The sequence below is a fragment of the Equus przewalskii genome, chromosome 1 (genome assembly GCF_037783145.1).
Source record: "Equus przewalskii isolate Varuska chromosome 1, EquPr2, whole genome shotgun sequence".
Lineage (NCBI taxonomy): Eukaryota > Metazoa > Chordata > Mammalia > Perissodactyla > Equidae > Equus > Equus przewalskii.
The window spans coordinates 35,659,756-35,677,518 of record NC_091831.1 but is presented as its reverse complement, the minus strand read 5'-3'; the positions used below and the strand labels follow the sequence as shown (position 1 = coordinate 35,677,518).

The following is a 17,763-nucleotide window of genomic DNA, read 5'->3' as shown; positions in this document are numbered from 1 at the left end:
GCATCTCCATCTCACAATATGATATTTGCCAACTCTAAAATATTAATTTAGTTTTTAAAAACCCCTTTTTTTCCCGTTATAAAGTTCATATCAGTTCATTATAGAAAACTTTGAAATTACCAAAGCACAGAAAGTGGAAAATAAAAATTACCTGTAATCATGTGTGTTTTTTCGAATATAATGTATTTCTACCCACAAATATATTGCACCTCCCCAACCCCCGATCTCTGAAGGTCAGCAGGAGGAATCTTCTGCTCCCTGGTTCTTCCAGTCCACAGAGGTTACTGGCAGCCAGCATTTATCCAGCACTAACTGCGTGCCCCACGCCCTTTACAATCATCATCTTTTTCAATCTCCACACAACAATGCTGTGAAGTAAGTACTACATTTATCTCTATTTTGCAGTTGGGGAAACTGAGGCTTGGCTAGGTTGAATACCTTGCCCAGGGCTACACACAGTACAACCAGGATTCAAACCCAAGTCTTCCCGATTCCAATTAAAAGAGGCGCTTTAATCCTCTGTACCATGCAGATCTGCTACTTTACCAACCTGCTTGAAATATTCTGACTATACCATGAGGATAATAATGGTTTGTCCCCTTTGAAGACTTTTCCAGGACCACCAACTCAAAACTCTTCTCCCGTCCTGACTTCAATAACGTTCGCCTCCCTTACCCATTAGCATCCCCAGCCCAGTAACTCCTTGACTTCATCATCCATCAGATCCGCTCAATATCCAAGATAATGTGCTAGATTTTCCCACCACCACCTCTATCCTTGGTGCTATTCCACACAATCCGTCTTCCCTATCAAGAAACGTTCATGTGGTTTAGAAGTCCTACCTCCTCAGTCAGTTGCATTAGTTTATCAAGCCAGTCCTCAATCTCTGTCAGTGTGGCCTGCACCTCTGTGGCCTCAGACCTCATCCTCACAGCTGCCTCGTGGATCTGGGAGAGAGATCTGGATCGCAGCTTTCGAATCTGAGTATCAAGCATTGTGACATTAGGTTTTCCTTCCGTGAGAGGCAACGTGTATCTAAAAAAAAGAAATGAGAATTTGAAGAATAGCTTTTTAGGCTTCAGAACCATCAAAATCATTTATATTTGGTTTCCATCTTGCAAACCACACCAATTTCCTAACTGACTCCACAAGCACAGCCTGGTTAAGCTGAAGTTAAGTGTGTCTGGCATTGGCAGAGCAGACCTGCCAGACAGACTCTCCTAACTCTCATGAGGAATGCAGGGGGATTAAAATTCCAAAGCAACCCCTTGGGTTTGACCCAAGGCCCATGGAGTCACTGGAAAGAAGACAGAAACAGTAGCAGCAGTTGGCAGAAACTGGCCTTCCCCTCTTGCACTTCCTACAATCACGGTACAGCCCCAAAAAATGATGGAGGAGGAAGGGGGATGAGAGATCATTAGCAGAAGCATTCTTAGCTTGAGGACATGCACCCCTAGGCAGTGGGTGGGTGGGCCCCAGGAGGTCTGCAAATCCCTGGAACTTAAAAAGGGAAGTATATTTCTGTGTCGACATGCAGTGTGACATAATAACGAGAACGCAGGCTTTGGAGCCGACTATCTGGGTACAGATCCTGGCTCCACCATTTACTAGTTCTGTGACCTTGACCAGTGACTTAATCTCTTGTTTTCTTATCTTCAAATGTGGGAAAACAATATCGAGCTGTTGATGTAAGCACTAAATGAATTAATACATGGAAAGTATTTAGAGCAGTGCCTGTTGCATAGTAAATGTCTAAATAATGTCGCCATCATCATCATCTCATTGTTGTCTCGAGCACTGTCATCGTTTCATCGTGAGATAGCCAAAAGGGCCCATGGACTCCCAAAAGGTTAAGAACTACTTATGTAGGCCAAGATCTCATTCAAAATGAGAAGTCTAGAATGCTGAGCTGGGGCCAGAATTAGCCTTCTTCTGTCAGGGTTTCCCTCTCCCCTCTGCAGCTGGTGGGGACACAGGTTGAGGTTGTCACCAATTCCAGGAAGTTCTACTCACATTGTCTCTACCTAGAATTTCCAATGCTTTGAATTTCACGCAGTTTCCTAAATGAAGGAAATTCTAGCATGACTTCCCTTAAATACAGATTTTCTGTTACACGAAGTTATAAAGATTCCAATTTGATTCTTCAAAAACAGTTAAATAGATATATCTGTGTCTTGCTCAGCAAACCTTAAAATTCACAGACATTTTCTACGTGAAAGGTATTACCAAATGTTTCTGGTTGATTACATTGGTAATTACGGTAACGCTTTGGAAAGATTAAGACCCTGGAATGATTCTTTGAGGCAAATATATAAACAGAAGCTGTTAGCTCAACAAGTCACACAAGACCTTCAATAAATAGATGTTGACTGTGTGAAACACGTAGCAGGAAGAGAAGTTGCACCGGTAAACCCAACCCTGGGTATCAGATGCATTATTTCACCTCCATGGGCCTCTGTTTTCTCATCTATAAAACAAGGAGACCGCAAGACATGACCTCTTAAGACCTAGATTTAAATTCCATTGAGTTTCAAGAAGCGCCCAGCAGTACTTTGACCTCAGCTGCATTTCAAATACCTCGCTAAACCACTAGGAGGCACAAGAAGACATGGAGACTTGGGGCATTAGCCCAGAAGGGGAATAACGTCCCTGCTTCTTGCTGCTTGAGAGAAGTATTCAGCATGGTTTCTTTCGGAACTTCCCTGTCCACTGCTTTATTAACCAATGTTTGGAATGAATCACTTCCCCTTTGATTTCCAAATGCCCAGAGATCTGAGCTGGTTCCCCAAGTCACAGTTACGAAAGGTTCTCTGGCTCAAGTCAGATCTACTGGCTTCCCCTAAGGGAGGCTTGGCCAGAGTGTTCGTTAGGCGTTCTGTAAAACAGCAAGCAAAAACACTGTTCTAAAAATATGTTTATGATTTAGGAACGTTGTTCTGAATGGTAAAATTGATGTTGCACCCTCGGATCTCGTTCTCTGTGGGAGCCAAGGGTCACCTTTCTTGGGGTGGTGGGCATACAAGGATTGATGGGAGGCAGCGGCACTCCTGTTCCCTGCCCCACTCCCCCCACCTCTCGCCGGAGGCTGCACTGAGAGGTGCCTCCGGAGAAGGGCGTCAGCCAGCCGCATGAGGCTGCCTTAGAACTGGCAGATCTCGGCAAGTGGAGCTTCTCCTGGATTCAGAGACTCCTCCCATTGACGGCCTTTTGAGAAGTTTGACTAATTCAAATTCACTTTTCAGGCAAACAGCAGAAACAATTCTAGAGGCTCTTCTAGTCTTACGGTTTAGCGAGAGGAGCATGGCTGGGAATCCAGAAATGTGAATAAGACCAGTATACCTTGTGTCTTCTATGACTTCATCGATCAGCTTCAACCACATCTCTGCCAACTGGTTTGCAGGAATTTTCCCTTGTATCCCTGATTTTAGAGCCTCTATGTTTGATCGCTGAAGAGTTTGGAAAGAGAGGAAATAATTGGTAATGGTGCAGTATGTCGTTATACCCAGGAAAGGTTTAACTTCTATTGTCAAGAAAAAAATACACAAAAAGGCTTAACAGAAAAACCAGAGGGTTTTTTTCTTTTTACATTTACATAATCATGCTCACCATAGCTTAGCACCATTTTTCTTCAAAATGCAATCAACACTGATATGTTTAAGTAATAGGACAACGTTTTCATATAGCTTTGACCTTTGAAACCATGTAAATATTTTATGTATTCAAAAAGCAAATATAATAAAACCAACAAGGATGGGGGAAGAAACTCTAAAATGGAATAGAAAACAGAAACAAATGAACCTAACTGTATTTCAGATGAATAATAACAAAACTACACTGAACTAACCCAAGCAACTTTTGAATACAACATTTTGACTATATACCCTCAGTTTAAAGGAAAAAAAGAACCAGAAATATATCAAACTGTAAGTAGGTTTGTTTTTTCAGAATGGTTTATCTATGGATTTTGTGACTGAAAAATGAGTAAAATAATAGAAATAAGGAAGACTAGAAGAAACGCTGTGATATTAGAATGGAATTGGAGCTGACCTTATAACTCTTTGGTTTTAGTCTATTGACAGACATAGAAATAAATATACCTGTATATATACATGTGTGTACGTGTGCGAGTTTGCCTGCTGAGAAGGCCCAGAAGCCATGATATCTAAGTTGTAGCGAGTGCTCTAACACCCAGATCTTATTGATTACATGCCATTCCCACTAAAAAGAACTAGGACTCCTTGGAGAAATGGTGATTCCAGGGCTGAGGCAGGGAAAGTACAAGATAAGCCCAGAACACATTGTTGTGTCACTTTGAGTATCTGCCAACAGACAGATTGAGGGAGTGCCCACCACTCCCTCAAAAGTCCTGATCATGGAAAGCCACCCTCCTGTCCAGATTAGCATGGAATCAGGATAGGTTAGTCAATGGAGATAGCCAATGAGAAGAACTAAGATGAAAAAAGCTGAAGAACATCCAAAACATAATTAGAATAGGGGTGTGGCCAATTCCCTTGAGATGGGGGATTGGAAATTAATACCACAATTACACTGCATATCAATTTTAGCTTTATTATGTGAACAGTCATGCTTAAATTAACTTAAACCTACAATTCTCCTTTAACATTGTCTTTATTACATAAAATAATATTTTGAGATTTTGCCAGAGTCTTAGATCAGTTATATTCCAGGACCTCCATGTCTTGGTCCAGCCCTGAAAGAGGTTGGATCTTATAAAAAAACAATAGTATTAATATAATTTGGATATTAAAACATTAATACCAGATGGATTTTATCAGTACTTGATAGAAGTAACTTAGTATCTTTGACATAATTAGAAATATCTCTACCATGTCCCCCTTTTCCTCATCAATGTCATCTGGATGGATAATCACAGATAGCACATCCATGCAGTTTCCACCAGAGGAGAGCCCTCAACCTCCAAACAAGGAAAGTTCCTCTGGTCTACAGCAAGAGTGGAAAATGTCAGGGCTGGTTCCTCTGAGCCCACCTCTTCCCACAGTGGAGATTTTTACTGCTTCAACAGCAAAGCTATAAGGGCTGCATATTCCTATTGGAATGAACCACTTTCCACACCACACGTCACATACAAATTGTGGCATCTCTTCACTTCAATATCCATCCTCCTTCTTCCACAGTTGAGAGAATTTTTAACTGGCCATATGTCTGCCCAGGCATAGGATTGCATTTCCCAACACCCTGGTAGTAAAATGTGGTTGTATGACTGGATTCTGGCCAATAGAAAATATGTAGAAATCAAGTGTGTGACTTCTGGGTCTTCGCCTTCAAGGAAAAGGCCTGTGTCATCTTCTCCCCCTGTTTTCCCCTTTTCCCCTCAGGCGAGAGGGTGGATACAGTAGTAGTGAGCTTCCTCTCCCACGCAGACAATAACAACTCCTTAGTGATGGCAGAGCAACAAGGGGGAAAGAGTCTGGGTCCCCAACACAACTGAACCTCCATACCAGCCTTGGATCACCTACCTAACTCTTACTAAAGAAATAGCTTTTACCTTGCTTACCACTATATTCTTAGGTCTTGTGTTATAGCAGCCTCACCTGCATCCTAACAAATACATAATACACTCTGTCTGGTGAAAAGGAAACGTAGAAGAGATAAACTTACCAGCCGTTCTGCCATGACTAGGAGAGTGTTCACCGCATCCAGGCGATGACTAATATCTTCCCAGTATGAAGTCAGGGTAACAACTGGCTTTGTGTCGGCCCAGGGCAAGTAATAATAGTAGTTCCCTGGTATAGAACATGGAGGGTCAGTGAACATTGGACACTTAAAATAAACAACATGTTTATTAAAGAAATGTGCAAACTAGGCTACTGATTAATGCATATGCTTGGGGTGTTCTGGTTCTTTAATTTTATTCAATTAAGCAACTGAGGAATAGATAGAAAGTTCCTATTCACTCAGCCTGTTTTGAAAAATCTCCCTAAAATATCCTAGTAAACTAAGCACGACAATCTCAGGATCTTTTAGTGATTCAGGATCATGTGTCTGAACATCACTGATGATTACATAACAGGGAAGCAGAAAAGAGCATAGGAGATTAGATGGTATGTGTTTGTCCCTGAAAACCATTATTCTAAGTAAATATTTTTGTTAGAAGGAGGCAAGAAAAAAAATATTTTTTTGTTTTTAAAAGCCTTAGCAGAATACATGGGGATTGGTATTATTTAGAGCCTTACAGTGATTAAGAATTATTAGCCAACATTTTCTAGCACATTTTATATTTTAATACTGCTTGTACAAAAATTAGGTAAAAGTATGGCGATACTGTTGGGATAGTTGATCAGAATTTCTCTATTCCTTCTCTATATTCTCACTCCATTTGTTAATATCTTCTCACACTCTGCCTTCTATTATATTTCATATGTTAGAATGTAAGCTCCTTAAAATCAGGGACTGTTTCTCACCCATCTTTGTTCAAATATAGCTATTAAATCCTCAGAGAAACTCTGGAGAAGATAAAGAAAATGAAGGTTAGAATTAAGTGATGTAGGCTAAGGTGAGTAACAGATCAACTAGAAGCTTGACTTTCCAGTGCCTGAGCCAGAGTCCCATCCACTTGAACTACTCAATCTAAGAGCAATTTGGGGCCTGGTAGGGCAGAGGTAAGCAGGGGTAGAAGCTGTTTTGGGGAGCTCAGTGTTCAGCAAGTTGCCATCTTTTGACTTTACAAAGCAGAGCCAGTGTAAAGTTGGGCATGGGAAGGGGCACCGGAGTTTAGCCCCTAGCAAAGGGCCTGTGACTTCTTGGGTTTGACCAGTCTTGAAGGCACCTGAATTCCAACCAACTCTCTTCCCCATTCGAAACTTTTCCTTTCCACTAAGCATGTGCTGGGGATGACGGGTGCCAGAGGAAAAATACACGGCATGTTCCTGGGCCTGTGGTGCACCCACTGTAAACACGTACAGGACAGAATGGTTAGTGTCAGTCTTACCATCAAATACAGCACGGCTGTACTGAGTGGTTGATGCCAAAGGCTTACAGGTCGTGTCAAACTTGTTGCCATAGTTCCCAATGCTGACTTCAAACTGAATGGCCTCGCCAACGTCTTGCAACATGGTGGCCGAATGGAACACGGCGGACAGACTGTACTTCCGCCTTCGCTGATATTTCTACAAAAGATGAGCAGATGTAAGGCTCAGTGAAACTCCTTTCGCTCTTATTTACACGTGGATTTTAGCAGATGTAATTCTAAACCTAATAATTAGCGCTGAATTAGATGCCAGTGGAGAATGTTCTTGGATCTAGCAAGTCCCCTTGTACTCCGACAGGTGGGCAAAAGATGTTCATTGCAGTGTTGACTGGAATAGAGAAAAAACCAAAAACAATACAAACGACTATCAATAGGCCACTGGTTCAACAAATTATGTTATATTCATATAATGGAATGAAAGCTCATAAAAAGACTTAGGTAGATCCATATGCGCAAACATGGGAAAAAGATATATTTTTAAGCAAACCCATTAAATATATATTTTAATATTGGCATGTGCATGAAGAAAGTCTGGAAGAACATAAATCAAATTGTTGACAGTAGCTATGTTAGGGAAGGTAGAGAAATTACGGCTAACTTTACTCCTAACTTATACATTTTTAATTGCTTGAATTGTTTAAGAATTAATTTTCTAATCAGAAACAACAATAAAGACTTTCAATGTCAGATTTAAAAATAAGTGAAATCAGGTGAACTTATTTTTCTGAACTAGAAATCAAATATTCTTTCTTTCTTTTTTTAAACTACTGGTTTATTGAGTGCATATGTGTGTAAGGGAGTTGAACATAAGTCCAAAAATGACCACATTGAGTATCTACAAGCCTACAAGAATTGACCATGACCCCTTCAGGTCTTCCTTCATTTGGGGACATAAATTCTCTTGAATCCACATCCTATCCCTAAATCCTTGCTCAGATGGCATCCCTTGTTTTTTGTAGATCATATCCCCACTGATCTTGGGCAACTTGCCCTCTTTAGTCAAACAGAGCCATGCAGTGGTTTAAGTTGCTGTACTTTATGATGTCCGAGGCATTCTGCCATTTAATGTTATCTAGATCTAGAGTCTGTTGCTGACTGCTTTTGGTACTGGCGTGACTCAGGGCAGACCACCCTAAATATCCTACAATGGCATGCTGATTACAGGCATATCTCCGAGACAGTGCACATTCAGTTCCAGACCACCACAATAAAACAAGTATTGCAATAAAGCGAGTCACAAGAATTTTTTAGTCTCCCAGTGCCTATAAAAGTTATGTTTACACTATCCTGTAGTATATTAAGTGTGCAACAGTATTATGTTTCAAAAAATGTACATATCTTAATTTTAAAATACTTTATTGCTAAAAGATGCTAACCATCATCTGAGACTTCAGTGAGTCATAATCTTTTTGCTGGTGAAGGGTCTTATAAAAAACACAGTATCTGTGAAGCACAACAAAGCAAAGTGCAATAAAGTGAGGTATGCCTGTATTTTGAATTAAAGTTACTTGAGAAGCAGCCAATTCAAATAAAAGACATTTTGACCCTCTCTCTCTGTTCCCCTTGAAAGCAAAAAATAAATCTCCCATGTGAAAGATACCCTCCCCACATCAGGAGACAGGCATCCTTATCACCAGAACCAGGAAATTGAGGGCCAAGAAGCCCGTGTAAACAAACCCTGTTACTTTTACTAATCTGCTACCTCAAGCCAAAACTCTGTTTAAATTCCTCTCTTATCATGTACCCCAAACCTAAGTTTCTCTGTCCTGTCATTCTTCACATATTCATTGTTTCTTTGTGTAAAAGATATATATACTGCCTGCTTTGTTCATTCTCTGAGCATCATTTCTCTACGATGTTCAATACATACATCATTAAATTTGGTTCTTCTTCTGTTAATCTGGCCTTCTGTTAATTTTATTATTAATCCAGCCATAAGAACACCAGAATGGGGAATTTCTCCTCCCTGACAGCACCCAGTCTCCATATACACTTGCCCAGCTTGGGGCTGAGAACATCAGTGGTTACTACAGTGTAGCCACATTGGCTATATGCTCTATTGGTGAACTGTGAGAACTACAAGTGATAATACTCAATTTGCTTGTCAAATTTCTCACCATAGCAAGTTTAGTTCAAAAGCTCCTAGAGAAGGAACTCCCAGCTCTGTAGTCTTTCAGTTTGAGACTTGGAGGCCACACAGGTAGCAAACTTTGGCATATGATGACTTTTTTGTTGTTGTATTTCTTTTATCCATCCCATTGCTACCTGCTACCAATTTGTATTCCACAATCTAAGTAGTAAAGTAGTGACACCTTTCATCTCTTGGAATTTAATAAAAATTGCTTGATCCTTCCCTGTAGGATATTTATTAACTGATTTTCCTTTCCGTCATTATTCATCCATACCATGGCCTTTATTCTATAAAATGAATCACAATCATGGGTGGGTCTTCTGGCTTGTATGATGTAAGAATGTGGTCATTCATTTACAGAAGTACTCAGACAACCGTTTCAAAAACTTCTTTTTTTTTTAAATTGTGGTGAAACACACATAACATAATATTCACCGTCTTAACCATTTTTAAGTGTACAGTGTGGTGGCATTTAAGTACATTCACATTGTTGTGCTACCATCACCATCATGCATGCACAGAACTCTTCTCATCTTGCAAAATTGAAACTCTATACCCATTAAACACTAACTCTGCATTCCCACCTACTTTCTGTCTCTATGAGTTTGACAACTCTGAGTACCTCATATAAGTGGAATCAAACAATATTTGCCCTGGTTTATTTGTGACAGGCTTATTTCACTTAGCTTAACATCCTCAAGGTCTAGCCGTGTTGTACCATGTGTCTGAATTTACTTCCTTTTTAAGGCTGAATAATACTGCATTGTATTGTTGACAGATTAACTGAAGTATCTTAAAAATTTTAAGAGTTTGAGTAAACATGTATTGGAATGGGGCAGTGCCAAACCAGAAATGGTTAGGAGTGTTCCACCTGCAGGAGCTAGGGGAAAGACTTTTACAGAGCAGCTGCAGAAGGAAGGCAAGGAAATTATTTGATTGGCTACAGCTTAAGTGGTTACATAATTTGGGAAAGCCTATTTGGCTATTTGTGATCTGTCATCCTTCAGTTTCCATTTCTTTACTTTGAGGCATCTATAGGCTTAGGTTTTGGTTTGCTCAGGTAGACTGTCAAGGCATTCGAGCCACCTCAATCTAATGGTCTCCTTGTTTAATTAATTTAACAGTATGTATATACCACATTTTGTTTATCCATTCATCTACTGAAGAATTTGTGGGTTGCTTCCACCTTTTGGTTATCGTGAATAATACTGATATGAATGTGGGTGTACAAATATCCATCTGAGTCCCTGCTCCCAATTCTTTTGGGTATATAGTCGTCCCCCCCTTATCTGCAGGGGATGCATCCCAAGACCCCCAGTAGCTGCATGAAACAACGGACAGTACCAAACCCTATATATACCATTTTTTTCCTATACATACATACCTATGATAAAGTTTAATTTATAAATTAGGCATAGTAAGAGATTAACAACAATAACTAATAATAAAATAGAACAATTATAACAATACATTATAATAAAAGTTACCATAGATTTTAGCAACCTCAGCATATGATTCTTTTTCTTTCCTTATTGAGAACTTTCACCTTCCACTTAACGGAAGCACACTAAGGCTTCCCTTTGGTATATCTGAATTGCCGGCACCACTACTCTTGTGCTTTGGGCCATTATTGAGTAAAATAAGGGTTACTTGAATACAAGCACTTAGATACCATGACAGTGGATCTGATAACCAAGACCGTTATTAAGTGACTAATGGGCGGGTGGCGCAGATATGTGTTTAGCGTGGATACACTGAACAAAGGGCAGATTCACATCCCAGGTAGGACGGAGTGGGAGGACATGACATTTCATCATGCTACTCAGAATGGCTCGCAATTTAAAACTTATAAATTGTTTATTTCTGGAATTTTCCATTTAATGTTTTTGGGCCCATTTCAATTACCAGTTACCACAAGTAACTGAAGCCACAGAAAGTGAAACCTCGGATAATGGGGGACCACTGTCCACAGCAGTGGATTGCTGGATCATATGGTAATTCTATTTTTAAGTTCTTGAGAACCATTTTAAGAACATTTGACAGTAACTGTAGCTTATTGTCCTGAAGAACCCTGAGACATCCCACTATTACGAAATCTCCATTTTGGTTAAAGGAAGTTTCGACACGTTATAATGGGAACCTCCAACAGGATTGCATCAGAAACTGCTCTGAATCTCAACCTTTCTTGAAAGTCTCTCTAAAACATTGGTTTGCAACCTTTAGCTACATGTTGAATTACCTGAAGAGCTTTAAAATATACATATAACTGGGCCCCACCTCCCAAGATTCTGCCTGGGAATTGTGAATTTAAAAGCTTCCCTACCTTAGTCCACAGTCACTTTTGTAGAGAGGGGCTTGGGGGACATATGTCTCGTTAGGAGTCCCCTTAACTAACCACAAATAAGCCTACTGAACTATCCACGATTCAGGAACACTGTGGAAATTCTGGATTTGGTTTGAATTGTGTGAAAATTACAAAGTAGGAAGTTATTTGTATTAGTCAGAGTTTACATATACAGCATAACTTCTTCTTTATAAACCATCCAGGGTTATATCAGAGAAGAGAAGGAGCAAAATGTCAAACCTAATTTAGGGCCTGAGTCAAGGCCCAGAAAAAAGCCATCAGTCTTTCAGTTGGAGCTGTCTGTTAGCGCAGGAGCTGCAGAGAGGAGAGAAGGTGCGTGAGGAGACTCTGTGTAGGGATGCGGGTGCCGCCTCTGGCTGGGCTGGCTCTGCCCTGCACACCTCCACAAGGCCAGGATTCCATTAGAACTCTCTGGATTTTCCCATGCATAACTTGAGTCACCTGCAGAAGCCCTGACAGGACCCTCACCCTGGAGGGTCTGAGCTCTAAGGTAATAATTCAGGCTTCTGGCCATCATCACAATTCCCCATAGAGTAGGTACACACTATGAGCAAGCTGCTGAAGATGGAGCAGCTCCTTGGACCACTTTTTGGGTCCAGACTCCAGGAGGGGCGCCCCTACCATCTGCTCACCTGCCCTAGAGCCAGGCTGTCTCAGAGCGTGCAATTGAGAATTCAGCCCTTCCCCCAGCTCTTTCTCACTTCCTCTGTGCCCTCAGGACGCAAAGAGGTGGACAGAAGAAGGAACAATCAAGACCAGTTGGAGAACTCTGGAGCCTCAGCTTCTGTTGCCTGCAACAAAGTGGCTGACAACTGGTAGAGGTGGTAGACAAATCTGAATGTGCTGTATCAAGCATATTTATTGAGCACTTAATGTAAGCCAGACCTGAAGGAGGTTCTAACTGAGCAGAAGAGAGAGAATGCAAGCTCAAACTACATTAGGTCACACACAAAGAGATTGGGAAGGAGCAGGGGGGAAGTGGTCCAGAAATAGATCCTAGATGGTGGACACAAAAAATGGGGTCCTTCAGTGGCTGGGCAGAGGTTCCAGAAGCCAGCAGGTGGTTGAATAATGCTGAGTCTGCAACATTTGCTTCTCTTCTACCTGCCCGAGTCCTCAGTGAAGCAGCCAGGCAGGACCCTGCTGCATCTCTTGCAGGATCTCTTGACCAGGCCCATCCGGAGCAACAGACTGGCTTGTGCTCTAGGGAGACGGGAGAGCAGGAGAGATGCGAGGGACATGGGAGAGCTCTGGGCTCTCTGACAACTGAGTGAAAACACCTCCCTCTTCCTCCTGTGTCCTTCCTTTATCTCTCACTATGGCCACACTCTCAACACTTGACACCCAGCTGGGTGGGGGTTTTCCCACACCAAGTAATTCTGTGACACCCAGCTGGGCATTCTACAATTTAACTCTATTCTGACATTATTAAAGGGGAACAAAATTTGCCACCCCCAAATCTGTCTTTTTTAACATGAGAATTATTTTAGGCTGATTATTTTTTTTATTTTTATTTTTTTGAGGAAGATCAGCCCTGAGCTAACATCCATTCTCATCTTCCTCCACTTTATATGTGGGACGCCTACCACAGCATGGCATGCCAAGCAGTGTCATGTCCGCACCCGGATGTGAACCAGGGAACACCAGGCCACCGAGAAGTGGAACGTGCCAACTTAAACCACTGTGCCACCAGGCCAGCCCCATAGGCTGATTATTTCTAAGAAACAAGAGACTCAGAAAGTTCTTCTTGTTACCTCCCCCTTAACTGCCTAAAAGAATTTAGATAAATGGCCTGTAACAGGAACCGAGCTATCACCAGAGATGTTTGTAAAGACTATGGGATAAGTGTGGCGGGGCCTAGAGAGCAGAGTCTTCTCCATGCCACTGTCTCTGCTGGGCATGGCAAACATTTGTTTGCCAAACATCTGCATTTTCACCTCCATGTGAGTTGCCTTCTTCCTCTTTGAAGTCCCAAACCACTACCCCCAACATCTTTTGTCTTTAGCTGAAGATGGTATTCAAGCTATTTATAAATGGCTTTGGTCATTTTGGCAAGTCGCTCAGGTTTCCTGGGTCTCTCCTATGTATACTTGTTATTAAACTTTGTTTGATTTTCTCTTGTTCACCTGTCTCCTGTCAATTTAATTCTTAGACCAGCCAGACTTAGAAGGGTACAGGAAAATTTCTTCCTCCTCTACACTATTTAACTGGAAATAGTGTCAGATCCCACAGGTCAAGGGCTCAGACACACAAGAGTGTCCCACCTCCCACTTCAGATGCCAATTACAAGTCCAGGTTTGTTACCTGTGCTTCTGACCAATTGCCTTTAAATCGGAGGTTCCCATGACTCCCATTCTTGGGTTTGATTAATTTGCTAGAGCAGCTTACAGAACTCAGGAAAATAGTTTACTTACTGTTTACTGGTTTATTACAAAAGGATAGGATAAAAGATACAGATGAACATTTGGATAGAAGAGATGTGTGGGAAAGTATGTAGGAAGAGGCGCGGAGCTTTCCTGCCCTCCCCAAGTGCACCGTTCTCCCAGCACCTCCACGTGCTCACCAACCCGGAAGTTCCCTGAACTCCATACTTCTGGGATTTTTATGGAGGCTTCATCACATAGGCATAATTGATCATTACCTCAACTTCCAGCCCCTCTGGGTGGGGCTGAACGTTCTAAGCTTCTAATCATGGCGTGGTCTTTCTGGTGACCAGCTTGCATCTTGAATCTATGCAGGCGTCCACCAAGAGTCACCTCCTTGGAACAAAAGACTTTCCTATTACCAGGGAAATTCCAAGGGATTTAGGAGCTCAGTGCCAGGAACCAGGGTTAAAGATCAAACATTAGAACAAAAGACGTTCCTAGTGCTCTTATCACTTAGGAAATTACAAGGGTTTTAGGAGCTTTGGGCCAAGAACTGGAGGCAGAGACCAATATGTATTTTTTCTATTATTTCACAGCAACCAAGTTGCCCTTTTGTTGAAGCCTCTTCAGCTCTACCAGAAAGTTTCATTACATGCATACGACCCAGACCACGGGACTTTTATAAGTTGGACAAGGATCATGGCCACGTTCTAGGTTGACCACTCTCATTAAATCCTCCCAACAGTTGCACAAATCTGCTCATCTCACTCTCTGACCAGGCTCCTGGGGGCTGGAAGTGTGCGTACGTCCTCAGAATCTCAGCTCCTCTCCTGCTTTTTAATGTTGTTGGGGTTTTGGTTTATATATTTCATTTTTGTTTTTATTAAATTTATGATACAAGCCATTTTGCTTTCTGGGTTTAATTATTTGGAGCAAAATATATTAATTCTGTTTTGTATTTTAGGTTATAAAAAGATGTTCTTTTATATTGTTGACATATACTGTGGGCAGTATATATTGGGCCGTATATACTGTTGGCTCCCTGTTTTTATTTTTTACTTCTATTCTTACTAAATTTATGACATAAGCCTCTTTGCCTGTATGTGTTTCTTTGGAGCAAACAAAACTAATTTGGTTTTGCATTTTAGTTAGTAAAAGGTTTTTCCTTTATACTTCATTGGGCCTCTTTCCCTTCCTTCTCTCTCCTCCCCTCCATTATGGGTGTTTGAAACAGAGAGAAGGATCGTGGACTTAAATTGTGTTCTGGTGATGGAACAAAGTAAAGAGGCATCAGAATAGCTGAGAATCCACAACAGCATTTCTGCCTAACCCTAAGTTTCAACCAACATCTTCAAGAGCCAGCTCCAGTCTGTAACTACTCAAGTCCATAACCACCCACGCCAACATCATGTGTTTCCATGGAGGCCTTTGGGTGGTTTCTAGCCATTTTTTTGCATAATCTTGGCAGTAAATAGCATGTAAGCTGCCCCATTTTTCCACTCACCCTCTCTTCTTTTTCCCTTTTCTTAGTCTGTCCTTAAGATCTATAGCAATTCCTGTACTGAAGAGTTGATAGTGTTGTGGGGTGAATAGAAAGACTCTGGCCAGGACCTCATTGACTGGGGGAACCTGTTGCTTTTGGCTCTGTGTCTCTTTAACAAGTGAAAAACAAAACAAAATGAGTTTACATTGTGTGATCCCACAGCATAAACCCATGGAATCTGCGTAGAAGGATAGACTCATCATTTGCTGAAATATGTTCCTGAGATCTTAACAAACCTCCGAATTCAAGAACATCACAATATTCTATCATTTCCTCCGTGAAATGTAGCAAAGCAACTGAAAACATTGGTGGACTCCTTTAGACCCTGAGAGCTGCTGCACCACTGTTGGGAACAGAGAACCACAGAGCCTCTCTCTCGCTGACAAGAAGACCCAATGGCTGGCTAGGGGCACTCACCAGCATTCACACACCTGCCTCTCTGCACATCTGATTCAAATTCACACCTCAGCAAAATCACTCCTTACTACACATGAAGAAACTTTAGGATAACTCAAGAGTAGTCAAAACCATTAACGCTAAATCCAAGAATGGCATTATGGCACCATTGGCATTATGGTATAAGTGGCAAAATGGTATTATTTGTGTGTCTGTATCTCAGTGGAGGTGGGTGCATGAGGAGTAGGGTGATGGAGAGTGACTTGATAATTCCTTGAAGAGTTCTCTCCCAATGAGGAGTTATAATAATCTGGCCTTTATATCCACTTGTTTAAGAGGGTGACTCAGCAAAAAAATCTGTCCTAAGATTTTTTATTGGATACATTAATGTACAAAAACTGGAAAAAGATGACTTAAAAATGGTAAGCAATTTCTGATTGTAGAGGTAGAGACGTGAACTCACATTTGAAGCAGACCACTGCCTGCTTTAGGAAAATTCCTTTGATAGATCTTTAACTTTACTATAAAGCAAATATCTACCATGATTCTTTCACAATTCAAATACCTGAATTCAACCATTCTATTTCTGTTAGGTGCACGTTTTAGCCAGGGCTATGTTATAATCTTTGCTAATCTGGGGGGCAAAATTTTGCTTTCCCTGTATGAAGTTGGACTGATGCCCTGTGGCTTGCTCTTGTGGTGATGCAAGTGTTCTTTCCTGAGGCTCAGGGTTGGAATAGAGGCAACCTCCGGAAGAATGTGCAACATGGTCTTCTCTTCTTACAGAGGAGGATAAAGGAAGTGGATTGAAATCTGTGCAGCTCAAGAAGAACTGGACTTCTGATGTTCCAAACATGCCAAGAGTGAAGAATCCAGAACACACTACTTTGGACTCTAACCTCCTAATACAATTAATTGTCTTCTTTGGAGTCAATGAGCAAGGCTACAATGCTCTGGGGAAGAAGTGAGCCTTTCCTCTAAAAGGAGTGGATATTCTCCCTGTCAATCATCCTGAAAGGGGCAGATCTTATGACAGGCAGACATGAGACTGCTAGAAGGAAGGAGAAAGCCCTTGTTCAGTTGGGAACTCATGGCAGTTGGATGTGGACTCTGACTTGATGATGTGTACAGGGTGGTACTGGAGGTTGGGGCAGATGGAGAGACAAGCCCTGACACAAAAAGTCAGGCTAGAGAGAGACAGGAAGCTGGTCTGAGCCCACGTTCTCTGAGAACAGCCACATTTAGCAGCCACTTCAAGTCACCCATTTTACTGTGTTTCCCTCCCCTGGTCTCAGACCTGGAAGTAAAAGCTTTTTAAAAGTTTCTGTTTGGTTTCTGATGTAATGTGGGGAAATAAGAGAAGGGCCTAACCTGTGCTTGGAATGGAGGGTGAAGGGAGGGAGGGCAGCAGCTTGAGGAAGCTTGTTGGTGGGGGGGTGTGATTTGGAACCCAGCAAAAGTGGCCTTGGGCAGTGGGGCATCAGTAAACTGGCTGCTCTTGTAAACATTTCAGATTTCTGGAACACATAAGTATCACCATGGGATTCTCAGAAATAGTTGGGGAGGTAAACTTGGAAGACTTCCTGTCTTCACAGAAGAATGGAGTCTCAGAGCTGTTGCAATGTGGGTATTAATGTAAGCAAGCCCTCACATGCTGAGGAGGCTGAGATAAACCAGCTACTTCTGAAAATGACAAAGACTAGTGGTGGCACCTACACCATATGGGATGGCTCTTGCGGCCACCTCCCCATGACAGCCCAATCTCAGTTAGCAAACAGACCACCTACTTTGGGAGTATCGGTGCTCTTGCAAGTTTTCAGCAGGGTATCAACATCTCAAAAGATGAAGCAAGTCTCATCACCCCCAGTGGGGTGTCATAGAAGGATCAAGAGAGCACTGAAGGGCATTTGCTAGGACTTAGGTCTCTCATCTACTCTGCCACAGCTGACCCTT

The 17,763-nt window shown here is 41.7% G+C and overlaps 1 protein-coding gene across 6 annotated transcripts in view; it reads right to left on the bottom strand.

Moving 5' to 3' along the window:
• The window catches only part of MYOF (myoferlin), a 152,946-nt gene that overhangs the window by 57,653 nt on the left and 77,530 nt on the right, over positions 1-17,763 (bottom strand). For all 6 annotated transcript variants that reach the window (XR_011537338.1, XR_011537336.1, XM_070609490.1 and 3 more), the window contains 4 exons: positions 6,971-7,148; positions 5,641-5,765; positions 3,340-3,446; positions 843-1,035 (listed from right to left, as the gene is read on the bottom strand). Coding sequence is in view for 4 of the 6 variants with exons in the window: in XM_070609490.1 (XP_070465591.1) it covers positions 843-1,035; positions 3,340-3,446; positions 5,641-5,765; positions 6,971-7,148 (603 nt within the window). In the remaining 2 variants the exon portion in view is untranslated. The remainder of the gene's footprint in view (positions 1-842; positions 1,036-3,339; positions 3,447-5,640; positions 5,766-6,970; positions 7,149-17,763) is intronic.